This window comes from Dama dama, chromosome 21, assembly GCF_033118175.1.
Source record: "Dama dama isolate Ldn47 chromosome 21, ASM3311817v1, whole genome shotgun sequence".
NCBI lineage: Eukaryota > Metazoa > Chordata > Mammalia > Artiodactyla > Cervidae > Dama > Dama dama.
In genome coordinates, this window is record NC_083701.1 from 9,205,441 (window position 1) to 9,221,074 (window position 15,634).

At 47.8% G+C, this 15,634-nt stretch overlaps 2 protein-coding genes across 4 annotated transcripts in view; one reads left to right on the forward strand and one right to left on the reverse strand.

Moving 5' to 3' along the window:
• TG (thyroglobulin) overlaps window positions 1–15,634 on the reverse strand; it is a 237,245-nt gene that overhangs the window by 74,621 nt on the left and 146,990 nt on the right. The gene's annotated exons all lie outside the window — the stretch shown is intronic.
• Window positions 1–15,634, forward strand: part of SLA (Src like adaptor) — a 36,666-nt gene that overhangs the window by 15,031 nt on the left and 6,001 nt on the right. For all 3 annotated transcript variants that reach the window (XM_061123158.1, XM_061123156.1, XM_061123157.1), the window contains 4 exons: window positions 6,459–6,558; window positions 7,389–7,475; window positions 10,831–10,934; window positions 14,287–14,418. In XM_061123158.1, coding sequence (XP_060979141.1) covers window positions 6,459–6,558; window positions 7,389–7,475; window positions 10,831–10,934; window positions 14,287–14,418 — 423 coding nt within the window. The remainder of the gene's footprint in view (window positions 1–6,458; window positions 6,559–7,388; window positions 7,476–10,830; window positions 10,935–14,286; window positions 14,419–15,634) is intronic.

The window sequence follows — 15,634 nt, forward strand, 5'->3', positions numbered from 1 at the left end:
AAAAGCGGAAATTCAAGTTACTTGGTGCTTATATGCACCAGTCATGAGGCCACATGCTTTAGACACATCAACTCTGGATTCTCACCTAGAGCTGAGGTTCATCCCTGTTAGCATCTCCACTTGGCAGCTGAGGAAACTGAGGGATGAGATGGTCCAGTTACTTGCCTGAGGCCATATGGCTGGGATTTGGGAAGCCAGTGGCCTGAATCTAGAGTTCCCCCATCACCCCGACATTATATGCGTGGAGGGAATGGACTTACTAAAAGGACAGGTGTTCCCTAGGATGAGGGACAGTGTGGTCACCAGAGCAAATGACACAGACACTCAAGTGGCCTTGTGAAAGACAGACAGAAACCCAAGTCAGCTTTTAACTAGAGGCACATTCCCCATCTGGTCTCACTGACTCCACTGCTGGTACATACGATGGCTTTAGGACGAACATCATTCAGTTTTTGCACTGAACGTGTAATATTTGTACATTTCATGGATACCATGCAAATTATGACCAATCCACCAAACCTGACTTCACATTGGTTAGAATGGGATTAAAGATTTTTTAAAGTAAATTAACATTAAAAAAAAAAACACAAACACTAGGCTCAGAGGGCTAGTGTTTCAGCATACAAGGAGTTCCCTGGTGGCTCAGATGGTAAAGAGTCTGCCTGCAATGCAGGAGACCCAGGTGCAGACTCTGGGTTGGGAAGATCCCCTGGAGGAGGGCATGGCAACCCATTCCGGTATTGTTGCCCGGAGAATCCCCATGGACAGAGGAGCCTGGTGGGCTGCAGTCCATGGGGTCCCCAGAGTTGGACACATCTGAAGCAACTCAGCAGGCATGCAGTATAGGTGGTGCTCAGCTGTGACGAGGAAAGTGGGCGGTCAAGAGCGGAGTCTGCTGTTAGGTTACCTGGTTCTGAAACTAGGCCCTCAACTTGCTGGTTGTTTTTTTTGGCAAGACTCCCCACCTTGATGTCCCATCCAAGAGCCTCAGAGTCTGCTCAGTCCCACACTTGCCCATCTAATCGACAGAGAACACCTCTCTGGGCCATTGTGTCTTCCTTTCCAGGCCATTGCAAAGGACCCACAGGCAGAAGTGGCCCATGGTGACCAAGAGAACTCAGCAGACCTGCTATCAGGCCACTCTGCCCAGGGCTGTCTCATTGCTTATGAGTGTGTTGGTGCCAGGGGTATTTCCTGTGAAAGATAACTAAAAGTAAGACCTGCTTTGACTCCTCCGTAGGCCATGAGTTTGAGCATGACTCAAGGGAATGCAAAACAAGAAGCTGAGCTCACTAAGTTAGTTAACTCCTGTCCCACCATCTGCACTGAGTAGCTTTGTGTCAATTCTGAAGCCACAGTTAAATCAGTTTTTGTCCCAATTTGTCATGAGTCAAAGGTCAACTGGGCAGAGCTTGGTAACTAAGTCCCAAAATGAGCAAAGAAGCTTCGTGACCTCACCATGAGCTTGGCAACCCCCATGCTCTCCCCTGAACATGTTTCTGAAACTCCTTCAGCCTTGCTTTCTTCACCTTTTAAATAAGAAGATGAAAGTCACTCAGTCCTGTCCGACTCCTTGCAACCCCGTGGACTATACAGCCATGAAATTCTCCAGGCCAGAATACTGCAGTGGGTAGCCTTTCCCTTCCCCAGGGGATCTTCCCAACCCAGGGATCGAACCTAGGTCTCCCACATTGCAGGTGGATTCTTTCCCAGCTGAGCCACCAGGGAAGCCCAAGAATACTGGAGTGGGTAGCCTATCCCTTCTCCAGAGGATCTTCTCAACCCAGGAATCGAACCAGGGTCTCCCACATTGCAGGCAGATTCTTCACCAACTGAGCTATCAGGGAAGCCCAAATAAGAATATATGTTCCATATATTTATTGTGTTGTATTGGAGCCAAGAAAGTAAAGAATGCCTGCTTTTGCAAGATGGTTATACATGGGATTTACTAAAGGCTTTCTGCATTTTAAAAGAAATGATAGGCCTTGCCTGGTGGTCCAGGGGCAAAGACCCGGGGCTCTCAATGCAGGGGGCCCGGGTTTGATCCCTGGTCAGTGAATTAGACCCCACATGCCACAACTAAAAGATTCTTCATACTGCACCCAAGACCAAATGCAGCCAAATAAACTAAAAGTTTTTTTGCACTTGGATTGTTATTTTCCTATGCAGCTAATTAATATGGCTTTCTCTCAACGGCTCAGGCCACTGAAATTCATATAGCAAAACATTAGTTTATATTGAAATGCAAAAAAGCACAGATGCTCTTTATATGTTTTTAAATATAACTAGTTATGTCTCCAGGACTATTAATACTGTAAATGTAGCCTTGTGGTTAGGGTTTACTAAACTTACACATCAATAAATTCTACTTGTTTATACAATTGAAAACCAAACAAAAAAATGAATGATAATGCTACTCTAAGGAATAATAATGCAAAAAAAGGGCCTGTCCTCTTGTGACCAAGTAATATTTGTGGCTAGTAAGTTTCTGCCTCAGTCTCCTTCCACTTTTGGATTCATTTCCTATTTTACACTTTTGTACAGTGTGTTTAATCTGACTCATTTTTGCATTCAGCTATCAGCAAATATTTGGTCTCTTGAATTGCATCTTCTATTCTCACCAAATGGCGTTTATTTTTAGAAGATAAGAATATTTTTAAATTTACGGGACTAGAGGCTTTGCAAAATTCAGAACACTACTGGCTGAGGCTGGCCTGGGATCACAACGGAAATGATAACCTCACCCCCTGCCATAAACACGATACCAGCTACCGCTGACTGAGGCAGGCTCTGTTCATACACTTCTTCGTGAATGCTAACCTGATGCAAGAGGTCCAGTGTGACAGTTCCAATTTTAATACATGAAGAAATCAAGCTCAGATGAATTAAAAATAAATCTCTCCCCAACTCACAGAACAATTATGCAGAGGAGGTGGAATTTAAGCCCGGCCTGATTGATTTCAAAGCTGGTCCTCTCTTCTGAAAGCTCTCCCTGGATTTCTCCTTTGTCTGCCCAGCACGCATCTCATCACTTAATTCGGTTCCTTATCTTGAGTCTGCAATAATCCTGTCTGCTTCCTCTGAGCAACTCTTCCCTGTATCCTTCATTTATCTGACTTAATTCAAATGCTCTGCTCTCCACAAAGCTAGGGACTACAGAAGTCCATAATCATGCATTTGAGCTTTATGAGCAAATGTAAGTTTTCTATTTTGCATTAATTTCACCATAGGGACCAAAGTTCATGGAGACGTAGGTGGGATTCTAGCCCCAGACCTTACTTAAAACAGCCGCCCTTCCCACAAAAGTACAAACCAATCTCTGTCTCCCCCTGACTTTGCTGTCTGTTTTTCTAGTGCTGGGGAAACAAGGTGATGGGGTGGACCTAAAATCCCTTGCAAAAGACCAAGCAAGGGCCATAACCTGAAGCCAAAGCTCAAACTCAGTTTTTCTCAGTGATGCTTAAGTGTCATAGCTATCAAAAAACATCATTATTACGGAAATTCCACAGGAAACTCAACTCTGTTATTGTGAAATTGAAACCCTCCAGCCCCTGAAGCCTGTTTTCCCCTGCTTGAAACAAATTTTTTATAAAGGGATTTTGTTTTTGTTTCTGTTTTTACCATTAAGAAAAGACGGTTGCTCTGTTCCACAGCCTTAATTTTGAATCGGAGATCAAAGCCCTGGCTTCTTTTGTAGACACACAGCTTGTTTCAAGGTTCCATTGCTGTCACAGATAACAAAGCTGTGCGTCTCATTTTCACGCTTGTTTTTCAAAACGATCTGGTTCCGTCACCCCACCCCCACCGCCTACCATCCTGCTTGCCACAAATCAGGCTTCCTTCTCCTGGACCCTTTAAAAAGCTCAGCACGACGGCAGTTTTCCAAGGCCTAGTAGCACCAGGACCTGCTCACATGTTCATTTGGTAAACCTTCCTTGAGCATCCCGGGCTGGGTGCACAAGACTGCTCCTCCTAGAGTTCACAGCCATTCCCTGATGGTCACACACACGCCACATACAACCCCAGCTCACTGCCTCAAAGGCAAAGGCCAGGGCCGGAGAAGCAGGACCATAGGAAGGCTGGGCTCCTGAGCATCAGGTGACCTCTGAGTCGACAGAGGTGGGAGGGATGAGAGAGGGGAGAGCAGAGTGTGGTCCAGGCGGAGGGAACAGCCTGTTGACTGGCTCTGCGGATGGGTAATCTGGCCGGCTGGAAAAAACACAGCAGCCCGTCTCAGAGCAATGCAGGCAATGGAGACCCTGTTACTAAGTGGTCCTTCCATAGTTGGGGGCTGTCAATCTAAGAAGAACAGATTTCCGACATGAAGGCATTTTCCAACCCCTCATTTTCCAGAGTAACCCACATCCCGGAGGGGAAAATGTGACCATACTCAGAGTCGCGAATCAGCCTCAAAACCAGGACGATTTACCAGCATCTGGACAAACCTGATGCACCGGGCCTGGCTTCCTGGCACAATGCCTTCCTCCGTCCCCTACCTAACATTCTACCTGCAATTTCGTGCCCTTTTTCTTAAAGAGGACCTCCAGATCTACAGAGATTTCATGTCCCACCAAGTCTGGCTCCATCCCTTGTTAGAACTCGGGAGTTTGGGCTTGAAGCCCAATTGTAGCGCTATCACTAATTACTGAACCAGGTCTGGGCTGCATGAGGGAAGAACTCTTTCTTGATTCAGCAAAGCAGAGTGTGACAGACGACTCCCCACAGGTGCGGGGAGGGTCAGAGATCTCACAGGTCAGCCTTCCCCGGGGACTCCGCTCCTTCTCACGAGCCCTCCCCGACTCCAACGACCACGGCCACCGTGAGTCACTTTTGGTTTCCATCTCACACACAGGGACGTTTGTTCTTACAGGGCGTGTTGTCTGTGACTCAGCTTCCCCAAGCGAACAATCCATCTGAGCACACTATTCCATGGCCATCACTCATTTCTCATTTATTCTTACTCATCCTCATATTTAAGCTCTCTTTCAACTTAATCTGATGGAGACTATGTGAGTTGGAGACTACAAGACAGATGGGCTGTAAGGGACAGGGGCTAGAGGTCCCACCTAGATCCTAGAAGGTGGCCACCAAGCCTGCCTGGGGTGAACGGGGCATGGAATGACCCCTCCTTCCATGACTGATGTATTCTCTAGAATATGAGCTCCATGACAGCAGGGAGACTTGGCTTGCCTTGTTCACCATGCCTGAGCCACAGTAGGGGCTCAGCAAATAATTGGTGAATGAATGAATAAATAGTATGTTACCCAGAATTTTGAGTTCAGATGCCCAGCCAGCAAATAGACTAACAAATGCAACATCAGAGCAAACAATAATTTTCTTTGCCAATTCGTTGTTGTTATTGTTCAATCACTAAATCATGTCTGACTCTTTGCGACCTATGGACTGCAGCACACCAGGCTTCCCTGTCCTTCACTCTCTCCTGGAGCTTGCTCAAACTCACGTCTATTGGGTCAGTGATGCCATCCAACCATCTCATCCTCTGTCGCCCGCTTTTCCTCCTGACCTCAATCTTTCCCAGCATCAGAGTCTTTTCCAGTCTGTAGGATAAGCTATTTCCCCAAAGATGTACCCTGATACTGCCTTGTAGCTGAGGTACCTGAATCACTTGTGAAACAAGGCCTTGCTTAGTGACAAAAGGCAAATACATGCTGTCACTCTATCTTTAGTCTACAGTAAGCTGTACTAACCTCAACCAGAATGAACCAGAAAGCAACCTTTCCTTTTCAAAACTGCACCAGAATTACTTTCAACATATGTATGATGAGTACTTGATTTTTTTCCTACCTCTCCACCAGCAAAGGTCCTTGTTAAATAGACTTCTGACTTGGCACGTTACATTCTGTGGGGAAGAAGGGCTTTATTGAGCTTCAGAGTTAATAACCTCCTGGTCCTGGTGGGTCCCCAGAACTCACGGGGCCTAGCCCTGACACCCCCACTTCAATAAGTTGCAGATGTGGGACTCGAAAGCCCCAAGGAGGGTACCTAAAGTCATGGTAATAAGACAGGATGTTTTCACAGCATCTCATCATTCATGGGTGCTGCTATATACTTTCATTTTATCTCACAAAAATCCTGGAAAGAGGAGTTATTAGCCCCATTTTAAAGATGGAAAAATGGAGGCTAGTAGGCATTCCAGGACTTGCCCAAGAATATATGGATCAGTAGACACAAGGGAACACCCAGGAGTCAGACCTTGTGACCTCAGCTCAAAGACCTCTGGATCCCCCTTTCCCAGATGAAAACGTCCAGGCCAGGGCAGGGATGAGCAGGAGAGTAGGTCACCTGGCCCTCTGGGTTCTTTCGGGCACCCGACTCACCATTCCTGAAGAGAGGAGGACCAACTGAAAATTGCTGTTTCAAAACAATCAGCTGCCTTTTGCTGTGAAGTCCCCAGGAAGGTCTTACCTCTGCCCCCCACCTTGGTTTTGTCTCCCCAGAACTGGATAGTGACTTTCTGGCTGTGCTAAGCGACTACCCGTCTCCTGACATCAGTCCCCCCATATTCCGCCGTGGGGAGAAACTGCGCGTGATTTCTGAGTGAGTGAGCTTTCCAAAACTTTTACGATGCCCCTGAAGAACTCAATGCTGGTGGGAATTGTTAGATTTTTGCTACAGTTGTCTGGTTCCCCATGGGTCCTGGTCCTGTTGTGAGGTGAGAAAGTTGGCCCAAACAGCGGACCTCCGGGCTTAAGCCTCCTGACTGCCACTGGTGCTCTAAAACTTTCACTGGCTCCCAGTTGCCTAATGGATAAAATTGAGATTTCTTAACTTGGCTTTTGAGACCCTTTACAATCCAGCTTCTGTTTCTTATGTTGGCCTCATCTCCCCCCGACATGGGCAAGGTTGAGGTTATACATTAATGCAAACTCAGGAAGAGGACTCAGGGATCTGAAGAAAAAAAAAACTTCTGATGATAAACAGAAAGGTATTGCCTTCTGACCTGTTGTCTCTTTTAGATTTGAAAAAGGCTATAGAAGACATAGGGGCTCTGAGCCCCTTTTATTTAGATCCTCACTGATGTAGACATGTGAAACTATCTTGGTTACACCTCAGGGTCTAATTTAGCAGAGTAAACATTTATTTTTTAAAAAGCCTCCAACTATGGAAGACAAGCCAGAAACAGCTGTTGATCCCTGAAGGGTGGCTATTGCCAGCACGTGGGAAGAATTTCTGTTTAGATCAAAATGGGGGGATACACTTAAAAACTAAATTTTCATAGGGAGAAAGTCTAGTTAACGTGGCCAAGGACAGACCTTGAAAAAGGAACATCCCAATGCACCCTGGGTTACATCTGGTTACTCTGTTCATTCATTCAATTACTCACCACTTCCCTAGTCATTCTTTTCTATTTGTTCTTATCCTTCTAGTGAAGGGGGCTGGTGGAAAGCCATCTCTCTTAGCACCGGTCGAGAAAGTTACATTCCTGGAATATGTGTGGCCAGAGTTTACCATGGGTGAGTACATTTCTAAAATAGCATCAATAAAGCACGATCTCTATGAGAATGTGGGCTTCCCTGTGGCTCAAACAGAATAGAATCTGCCTGCCATGCAGGAGACCTGGGTTCAATCCCTGGGTTGGGAAGATCCCCTGGAGAAGGAAATGGCAACCCACTCCAGTATTCTTGCCTGGTGAATTTTGTGAAGTGAGGAGCCTGGCGGGCTATAGTCACGGGGTCACAAAGAGTCAGACATGACTGAGTGACTAAATTTCATTTCTATGAGAGTGCATAGAGAGATCCCAGCAGGGGACACTGGAAAGGAAGGTGTTGGTTCAGCAGGGTCACTTCTAATCTTAGCTTAGTCTCTAAGCACAGAGGTGTCCTTGGGTTAACCCTTTCTCTCTCTGAGACTCAATTTCTCCATTAGGAAGATGAATAAGGGACCTCGCAGGTATCATGTGATGTTGCTATAGCAATAAGGATTCAGGAACTGTGATCACAAGAGGCAGCAGATGAAAGTCAGCCAATCTGAGGTGCAAGTCCAAACTCTCTCTGAGTGGCTATATGACAGTGGGCATGTGTCAGCTTCCTATGCCCACTCATTAAATTAAATAAGAGCGTAGTAGAGAATGACAGGAGTGATGACCAACAGCCATGGGACCAGAGTCGGGCTGTCAGGAGAATGAGTTCTCTGAGCTGTGCCTGGTGTTACCAGCAGTGCTCAGTACATACTGTGGGTGCACGGGTGCTCAGGCGTGTCCAGCTCTTAATGAGCCTATGAACGGGAGCCTGCCAGGTTCCTCTGTCCATAGGATTCTCCAGGCAAGAATACCGGAGTGGGTTGCCATTTTCTCCTCCAGGGGATCTTCCCGACCCAGGGATCAAACTTGTGTCTCCTGAGTCTCCTGCATTATCAGCTGGATTCTCTACCACTGAACCACCTGGGAAACCCACTCAATACAGATCAGCCACATTCTTATCAAATCATATCCAGCATATGGAGAACATGCTGCCAAAAATGCTTACACACCCACCCGGACAAATGGAGAAGTCAAGCAAAAAGGAGCCCCTTTAAATAATAGAGCATGTAGATGAGAAAGCAAAGATGTTTGTCTCCCCTGCAGTCATACAGAAGAGGCCACGGGACATGAAGGTGGCCCTGGTGGTCAGCACACCCCAGCCAGGACAGGTGTGGCTCAGCCTGGCTTCCACTGTGGGGCCTTGGAAAAAAATTTCTCAGTCTCCATGAACCACAGTCTCCTCATCTGTCCAGCTACCAAAGCCAGACCTTGGCATAAAGGACAGGAGAAGGGAACTCCACTTTTCACTTGAGGGGTCCAGAAATAACTTCCTTACAGTCAGAGAAAGACTCTGCAAGCCACCTGCTCACCTGGGGAAGCAGAGCGAACTGCTTAAGTTTTTTGAAGCATGGAACCCAGTGCATGTCATTCAGTGTTACTGATTCTGATGATGAATACCAAGAGTTGTCCCTGTGCTGAGGATGACGAAGCTGAGCAGAGGAGGGGCAGTGGTTGCTATGAGAGTTACGTCCTGAAAGAGATGTGAGTCATGTAACTCTTATCAGCTGTGTGTCACTGATCCATCTGTGCACTCAGCCAACAGGCATCAGTACTTTCGTGCTAAAGAGGTGGTGCTGGATGCCGGCATGAGTGGGGACGGAGGGTGAAGAACCCAGATGAGTAAGATGTAATCCTGACCCTACAGAGCTTCCAGTTCCAGCTGGTGCAATAATGTCCTGAAAACCCAGAGCAGGACGACAGGGGGTGCAGCACAGTGGTAATGGAATTGGAAAAATGCATCCCAGTTCTAGCACTGTCCATTGCGATGTGGGTGCGTGCATGCCCAGTCACTCGAATTCGATTCTTTGTGACCCCATGGGCTGCAGCTTCCAGGCTCCTCTGTCCATGGGATTTCCCAGGCAAGCATACTGGAGTGGGTTGCCATTTCCTACTCCACGGGTGGGGTCACTTCAACAAATTAATCACTCTGGCCCTCAGCATCCTCATCAGTGAGATAGAAGGTATGCTCTTGATCTTAGGTGGTTGATATGAAGGTTAGATTTCAAGTGTGTGATATGGTATGGGCCCATAATTAGTATTCATGCATGGATGTTGTTATTGCCATTGTTTTATTATCTTCATTTTTATAAGTGGAATCTCATGAAAGGACTTTAAAGGATGAAAGTTTATCATGTATGCTAAAACAAATTAATATGCCATGCATCACGGAGAACTAAGGGAATAGTTGAAATATTTGGCCGAATATGGCGTCACCATGATATTACTAACAAGAGCACTCTTGGAGACCAGCACATAAGTAAAATGGCATCTGATGTTATGTCTGCGGGTTTCTCACACGTGGTGGGAAGCCTCAGCCAGCCACGCCAATGGCCTGCTTTCATGCCACGGGGAATATTAAAGGGTGAGAAACAGCAGAGTGTTAATACTGCCACAATACTCGCTCATCCAGACATGTGATCAAAAGCCAGGGCCCATTCCCTGAAACACAACATCAATTAAGAAGGGATGTGCAATTGCTTCAGAATACACAGCAGCCAACTGCTAACAGCATTTCTGCAACACGTGTCAGGGCCCTTCCCCTCAGAACTCAGATTCCTTTGTGTTCCCAGCTGCTTTCTAAAGCATATTCACAGTGCCCACTCTTCTCTGAAGGTGAGCATTCCATTGGAAAGCTGGGCTACAGTATTATAGCTGTTTTATTTTTTAACAGTGAAGTGAAAAAAAACACAAAGAAATGCATCATGCAATGACAACTGAGTTTAAAACGTGTTGGAAGGGAGAAAACAAGGAGGAAATAGAATGTATGCAGGGTGGGGCGTCAGGTGGTGAAATTAGGCACTGCCATTTCTTTCATTTTCTTTCTTTCTTTCTCATATTGACTCATTCTTTCATGGCTATATACCATGGCTTGATAACTTGGACACCCAGGTGAGCAAGACAAAACCCCAAACGACAGACACGGTCCCTGCCCCCGCGGATGGAGGAGCTGAGCAATCAGAGTATAAGGAACATAGACATTAAATAAACTGCCCAAAAGGTCCCTTATCATGTTTTAAGATGCTTTTATATAATACAGAATGGATACCATGTAGCTGGCATTTAAGAAACAGGATGAGAAAGATGCTGTGTGCCTCTCTGTGTCATTATGCTATGTAACACCTGCCTTGCAGGTGAATAAATGAATGACGAACCATTGATTGCCTTGCTCTATTTTTTAATCCCAACAGTGGGTTTTATGTTAGCTGGACCTGGACCATTTCTGCATCCCTCCTGTCTTCTGGTGGGGAGGGTACATTCAGGGTACTCATAGCTGTCTTTCTTGTCCCCAGCTGGCTGTTTGAAGGGCTGGGCAGAGACAAGGCTGAGGAGCTGCTGCAGCTCCCAGACACGAAGATCGGCTCCTTCATGATCAGAGAGAGTGAGACCAAGAAAGGTGAGCAGCCTTGAACACATCTTTCCATGCGGGGGTCAGAGAACAAGCTTTGCTCTGGGCTGATTCATGCATCACCCGGCTCAGGTCCCCTTCCTCCCACGATGTACGTGAATCGACCCATGCGGTGAGCTCCCAGAAGCCCACACACCGGCAGGGTGGCCAGCACCGAAACCGGGGCACTGGAGCCAGGCCGCAGGGAGCTGGTGGGCCACAGGCTCAGGCTCTGACCCCCGCCAGGCCTGGCAGACTCCCGCTGCAGAATTTCCCAACCTCGGAGAAAAGATGAAAACACCAGTGGGCAGTGCCCAGGCCAGAGAAAGCATGGGCCGCAAAGCTCTGTGACTGGGGCAAGTCATGTACTTCTCTGACCTCAGTTTTCTCATCTGTGAAATGGAGAGAAAACCCTTTCCTTGTGAGACTGTGGTGTGATTCAAATGTAATGATATTTATTGTGCTCTCACAACACAGCAAACCTTCAGTCTTAGTCTCTGTGCTCTACAATGAAATCAGACAGCTTAGAGGACTGGGACGAGCAGATTCACCATGGCCTTCACCGCTGTAATTTTCATACATCCTGTGCAATAAGTAATTTGGTGAAAAAGAAATAGCCGGGCTTTGCCATGGTTCAAAGCAAGAGTCTCCAGCTCTAGTTTGGCCTGTATGAATCACTAAGAAGTCACCTCCTCTCTCCAGGCCTCTGTCCTTTCTCTATAGCATGGGATTAACAACAGGAACGTATTTGGTATGTGTCTGGAATAGGTGGTGGTGGTTTAGTTCGCTAAGTCGTATCCGACTCTTCTGACCCCAAGGACTGGAGCCTGCCAGGTTCCTCTGTCCGTGGGGTTCTCCAGGCAAGAATATTGGAATGGGTTGCCATTTCCTTCTCCAGGGGATTTTCCTGACCCAGGGATCACACTCAGATCTCCTGCACTGCAGGCAGATTCTTTACCAACTGATCTATGAGGGAAGTCTGGAATAGAGTATGCATAAACTCACAGAAGCCAAACATTAATAGCTGGGGCTTACTCATACTAATGGAGAATTAACATTAACTTCTTGAATATAGAAAATAGCCCCACAATCTCAGCCTGCTTCTTGTACACCCACCATCAAAGAAGAGAAAGTGTGGTTTCTGAGACTATCTCCCACGCGCTTATTAAGCACTAGAGCTACCTGGTACTGGATTGAGCCTTCCAGTAAAATGAGTGTCAGCTTTCCTCTGGGGAAGCAGGGACCTTCTCTGTGATATAATGAAGAATCCAGGACCAACCTTTTTCTTAAAAAACCTAAATATGCAGGGTGAGAGCAAAAGCAAAGCACAGGGGAAACTTCTTGTGCAGGTCCCAGGGGGTCTCCTGAGGCAGGAGACCCAGACCCAGGCAGGGTCAGGGAGTGGTGGGGGATGGACCCCAAGTGTAGCTGCCAGAGCTGATCTAAAAATAGGCTGAGCGGCAGCCTGGGTGGGGGCGGCAGGCTCTGCTCCCTCTGGTATGCAAAGTTCTCATAAGTTTCCACCTGCAGCCCTTGAACTGCTCGCTGTCCTTTCAGTCCCTGTTGCCATTACCGGAAGACACATGCTGAGCCGCTGCAGAGGGCGGGCCTGGGAGAGCGAGGGATGCTGGCCGCTGGAGAGGCCTGCCCCAGGAGGACAAGGTCCCACCCGCCTCGGGGCGGCCACTTCTGAGCGGCATGCCTCCAGCCATTTCACTGCTTGCTCTGAGTCTCAGTTTCTCCAGCTGTAACAGCGTCTGAGGACAATACCTCCCAGGGTCTTTCTGAGAATCAACAGAAAGGTTACTATGAAATAGCTCAGCCCCTGGCCCTGCATATGCAAGCCACAGCTCGGTACATGCAAGTGTTCCACCCCACTCACTGCCCTGTGAGCTTTTTCCCTCCCGGAACCCTAGAAGACAGCAAGGAGGACCCGTGTGTGTGTGTGTGTGTGTGTGTGTGTGTGTGTGTGTGAGACTTAGTCGTGTCCAACTCTTTGTGACCCTGTGGACTGTATCCCCCCAGGCTCCTCTGTCCACAGAAATCTCTCGGCAAGAATCCTGGAGTAGGTTGTTATTTCCTACTCCAGGGGATCTTCCCAATCCAGGGACTGAACCCATGTCTCCTGCATTGCAGGCAGATTCTTCACCATCTGAGCCACCAGGGAAGCCCAAGAACCCTTACACGTGACCTAAGCTCAGTTCTCTCACTTTCCATTTGAGGCAATGGAGGCTAAGAGAGGTGCAGAAACTCACCCAACGTTCTACTCTGATGAACTCATCTTGGGTTCATGGTGCTGAAGAAAAAATAACACATTTTATAATGCTGAGGGATACTCAGAAAAAAGTCTTCACAGCCGTATTTCCTTCATTTCTGAGAACACCATGCCCAAGTCAGAGGGGAAGGGTCTAAGAAAAAGGGGCCACAACTGTAAAGCCCCTTCAGCTGCCTGATGGGGCAGCACTGTTGGGTCAGGGAGGAAAACGAGAGCACAAATATCTCAGAGTGTGAACTCGAGAAAGACTCAAGAATGACCGCAGATTCAGGACATACAGATTACAACCCAATGCTAGTCATTTCATTTGGTCTAAGGACCCCAGTGGCTCAGATGGTAAAGAACTCGCCTACAATGCAAGAGACCTGGGTTCGACCTCTGGGTTGGGAAGATTCCCTCCCTGGAGGAGGGCATGGCAACCCACTCCAGTGTTCTTGCCTGGAGAATCCCATGGACAGAGGAGCCTGGTGGGCTGTAGTCCATGGGTTTGCCAAGAGTCGGACATGACTAAGCGACTAAGCACAGCGCACCAGAGCCCACAAAAGGATGTGGAAGCCTCCCAAATGGTAACTAACAAAGCAAAGATTTAGCCTCTGTGTTTGGAAATCTGCATTGCAGGTACTATCGCTGGTGGTCCAGGGGCTAAGACTCCATGCTCCCAATGGGCGGGGTTTGATCCCTACTCAGGGAACTAGATCCCACTAGATACCAAAACTTAGAGTTTGCATGCTGCAACTTAAAAAAAAAAAAAGATCCTGCATGCTGTATCAAAGATCAAGATCCCGTGAGCCACAACTGAGACTCAGTGCAGCCAGATAAAATAAATACACGAATATTTTTGAAAAGAAAAGAGCATTGAGGTACGGTTAATGCAACTGGACTGCTCAAATACCACGTTCCTGGAGATTCCAAAGAGAGAGCTACACCCAAACAGATTAGGTGCGAGCAGTTGTTGCTCAAAACACAAGAGCATCTGTCTGGGTACCACGGTCGTATCACAAGGCCGAGAAGGTCTCTCCACCTCCACGGTGGTGGGCTCCTTAGCTGGTGGCCCTGGGGTGATGACCTGTCCTCCACTCCCTGCAGGTTTTTATTCGCTCTCGGTGAGACACCGGCAAGTGAAGCATTACCGAATCTTCCGTCTGCCAAACAACTGGTATTACATTTCCCCGAGGCTCACCTTCCAGTGCTTGGAGGACCTGGTGAATCACTATTCCGGTAAGAATCACTCCATCAAGACCAACACGTGACATCCCTCTTGTCTCACTGCCTACCCCCCGCTCCAACTCTGGGCCCTCAGTCCAGGCTGCTCCCCTAGACCTGCCTGGTGATTTATTTGCTCTCTTGTCCATCCTGCCTTCTCCATATGCTCTTTTCTCAGTAATTCAGACTGCAAATTTCAGGCTAAAAGAGACTGAATGTGAATGCTAAGTAAGTAAAACGCAACCAACCTCAACTTCACCCTCCCTCTGCCTGTAAGTGAAATGAATCAGGACACCCCTACAGTCAAAACCACAGATGGTCTGCACTTCCTTAAGTGGGTCATACACTTGGGCCTCTGGGGCTTTGCTCTGAAATGCCCTTCATTTCCCCCTTTCTGCATGTAAAAGTCCTCATCGACCTTCAAGGCCCACAGGAAGCCCCCTCCTTGACGAAGCCCTTGGAGGTAGAAGACGAAAGGCCTGTTTTTTCTCGGCTCCCCTGCGTGCCAGGTGTTTTTCTGCCTAAAATTCTGGGCGTTCCGCCTGGTGACCTAGTTAAGTGTCTACTGGTCTGTGCTTCTCAACAAGCTCTTAGAGACCAGGGATTATACTTCATTCATCTGAATGTCCTTCCTGGGCCCGGGAGACAGGTCCCAGCATTCCATGCTGACCGGAGCACCCTCCAAGACAGCGGATACAGAGCAGGGTTTGATGGAGGTGATGGGTGTAGTGCATAGAGTCGGAAGAGGAACTGTGAATTAGACTGACCTGAACGCCAGCTCAGGAGGTCAGGAGTTAAGAGTTTCACCCTATGGAAAAGGGAGAAATGATATATATATATATTAAAAAAAAAAAGTGGCTCCATTTCTAAAAGCTGGCTCTGAAACCATCTTGTGTTCAGATCCTAGATCTGGGCCACCTTGGGCTGGCGGTTCACCTTTGAGTCCATCCTCAGAGTCACGCAGACGCTAAGTGTTCCTACCTTGAAGACACGGTGAGAATTCACCAAGTTAGCGCAGGGAAAGTGCAGATGAGAGCACCCGGGACATAAACGTGGGCTCCTGTCACTGCGTGAGCCGCTGTTCCCTGACCGGGAGGGCGCCCTCCTCCCCGCTTCTGCCACGTGAGAGAAGGGAAGACAGAAGCCGCTTTCACTGCACAAGCATCTTCCCCCTTCCACGTTCCAGACGTCTGAACCCAAGCCCTAGATTCTTTAGGATGTGTGATCTTAA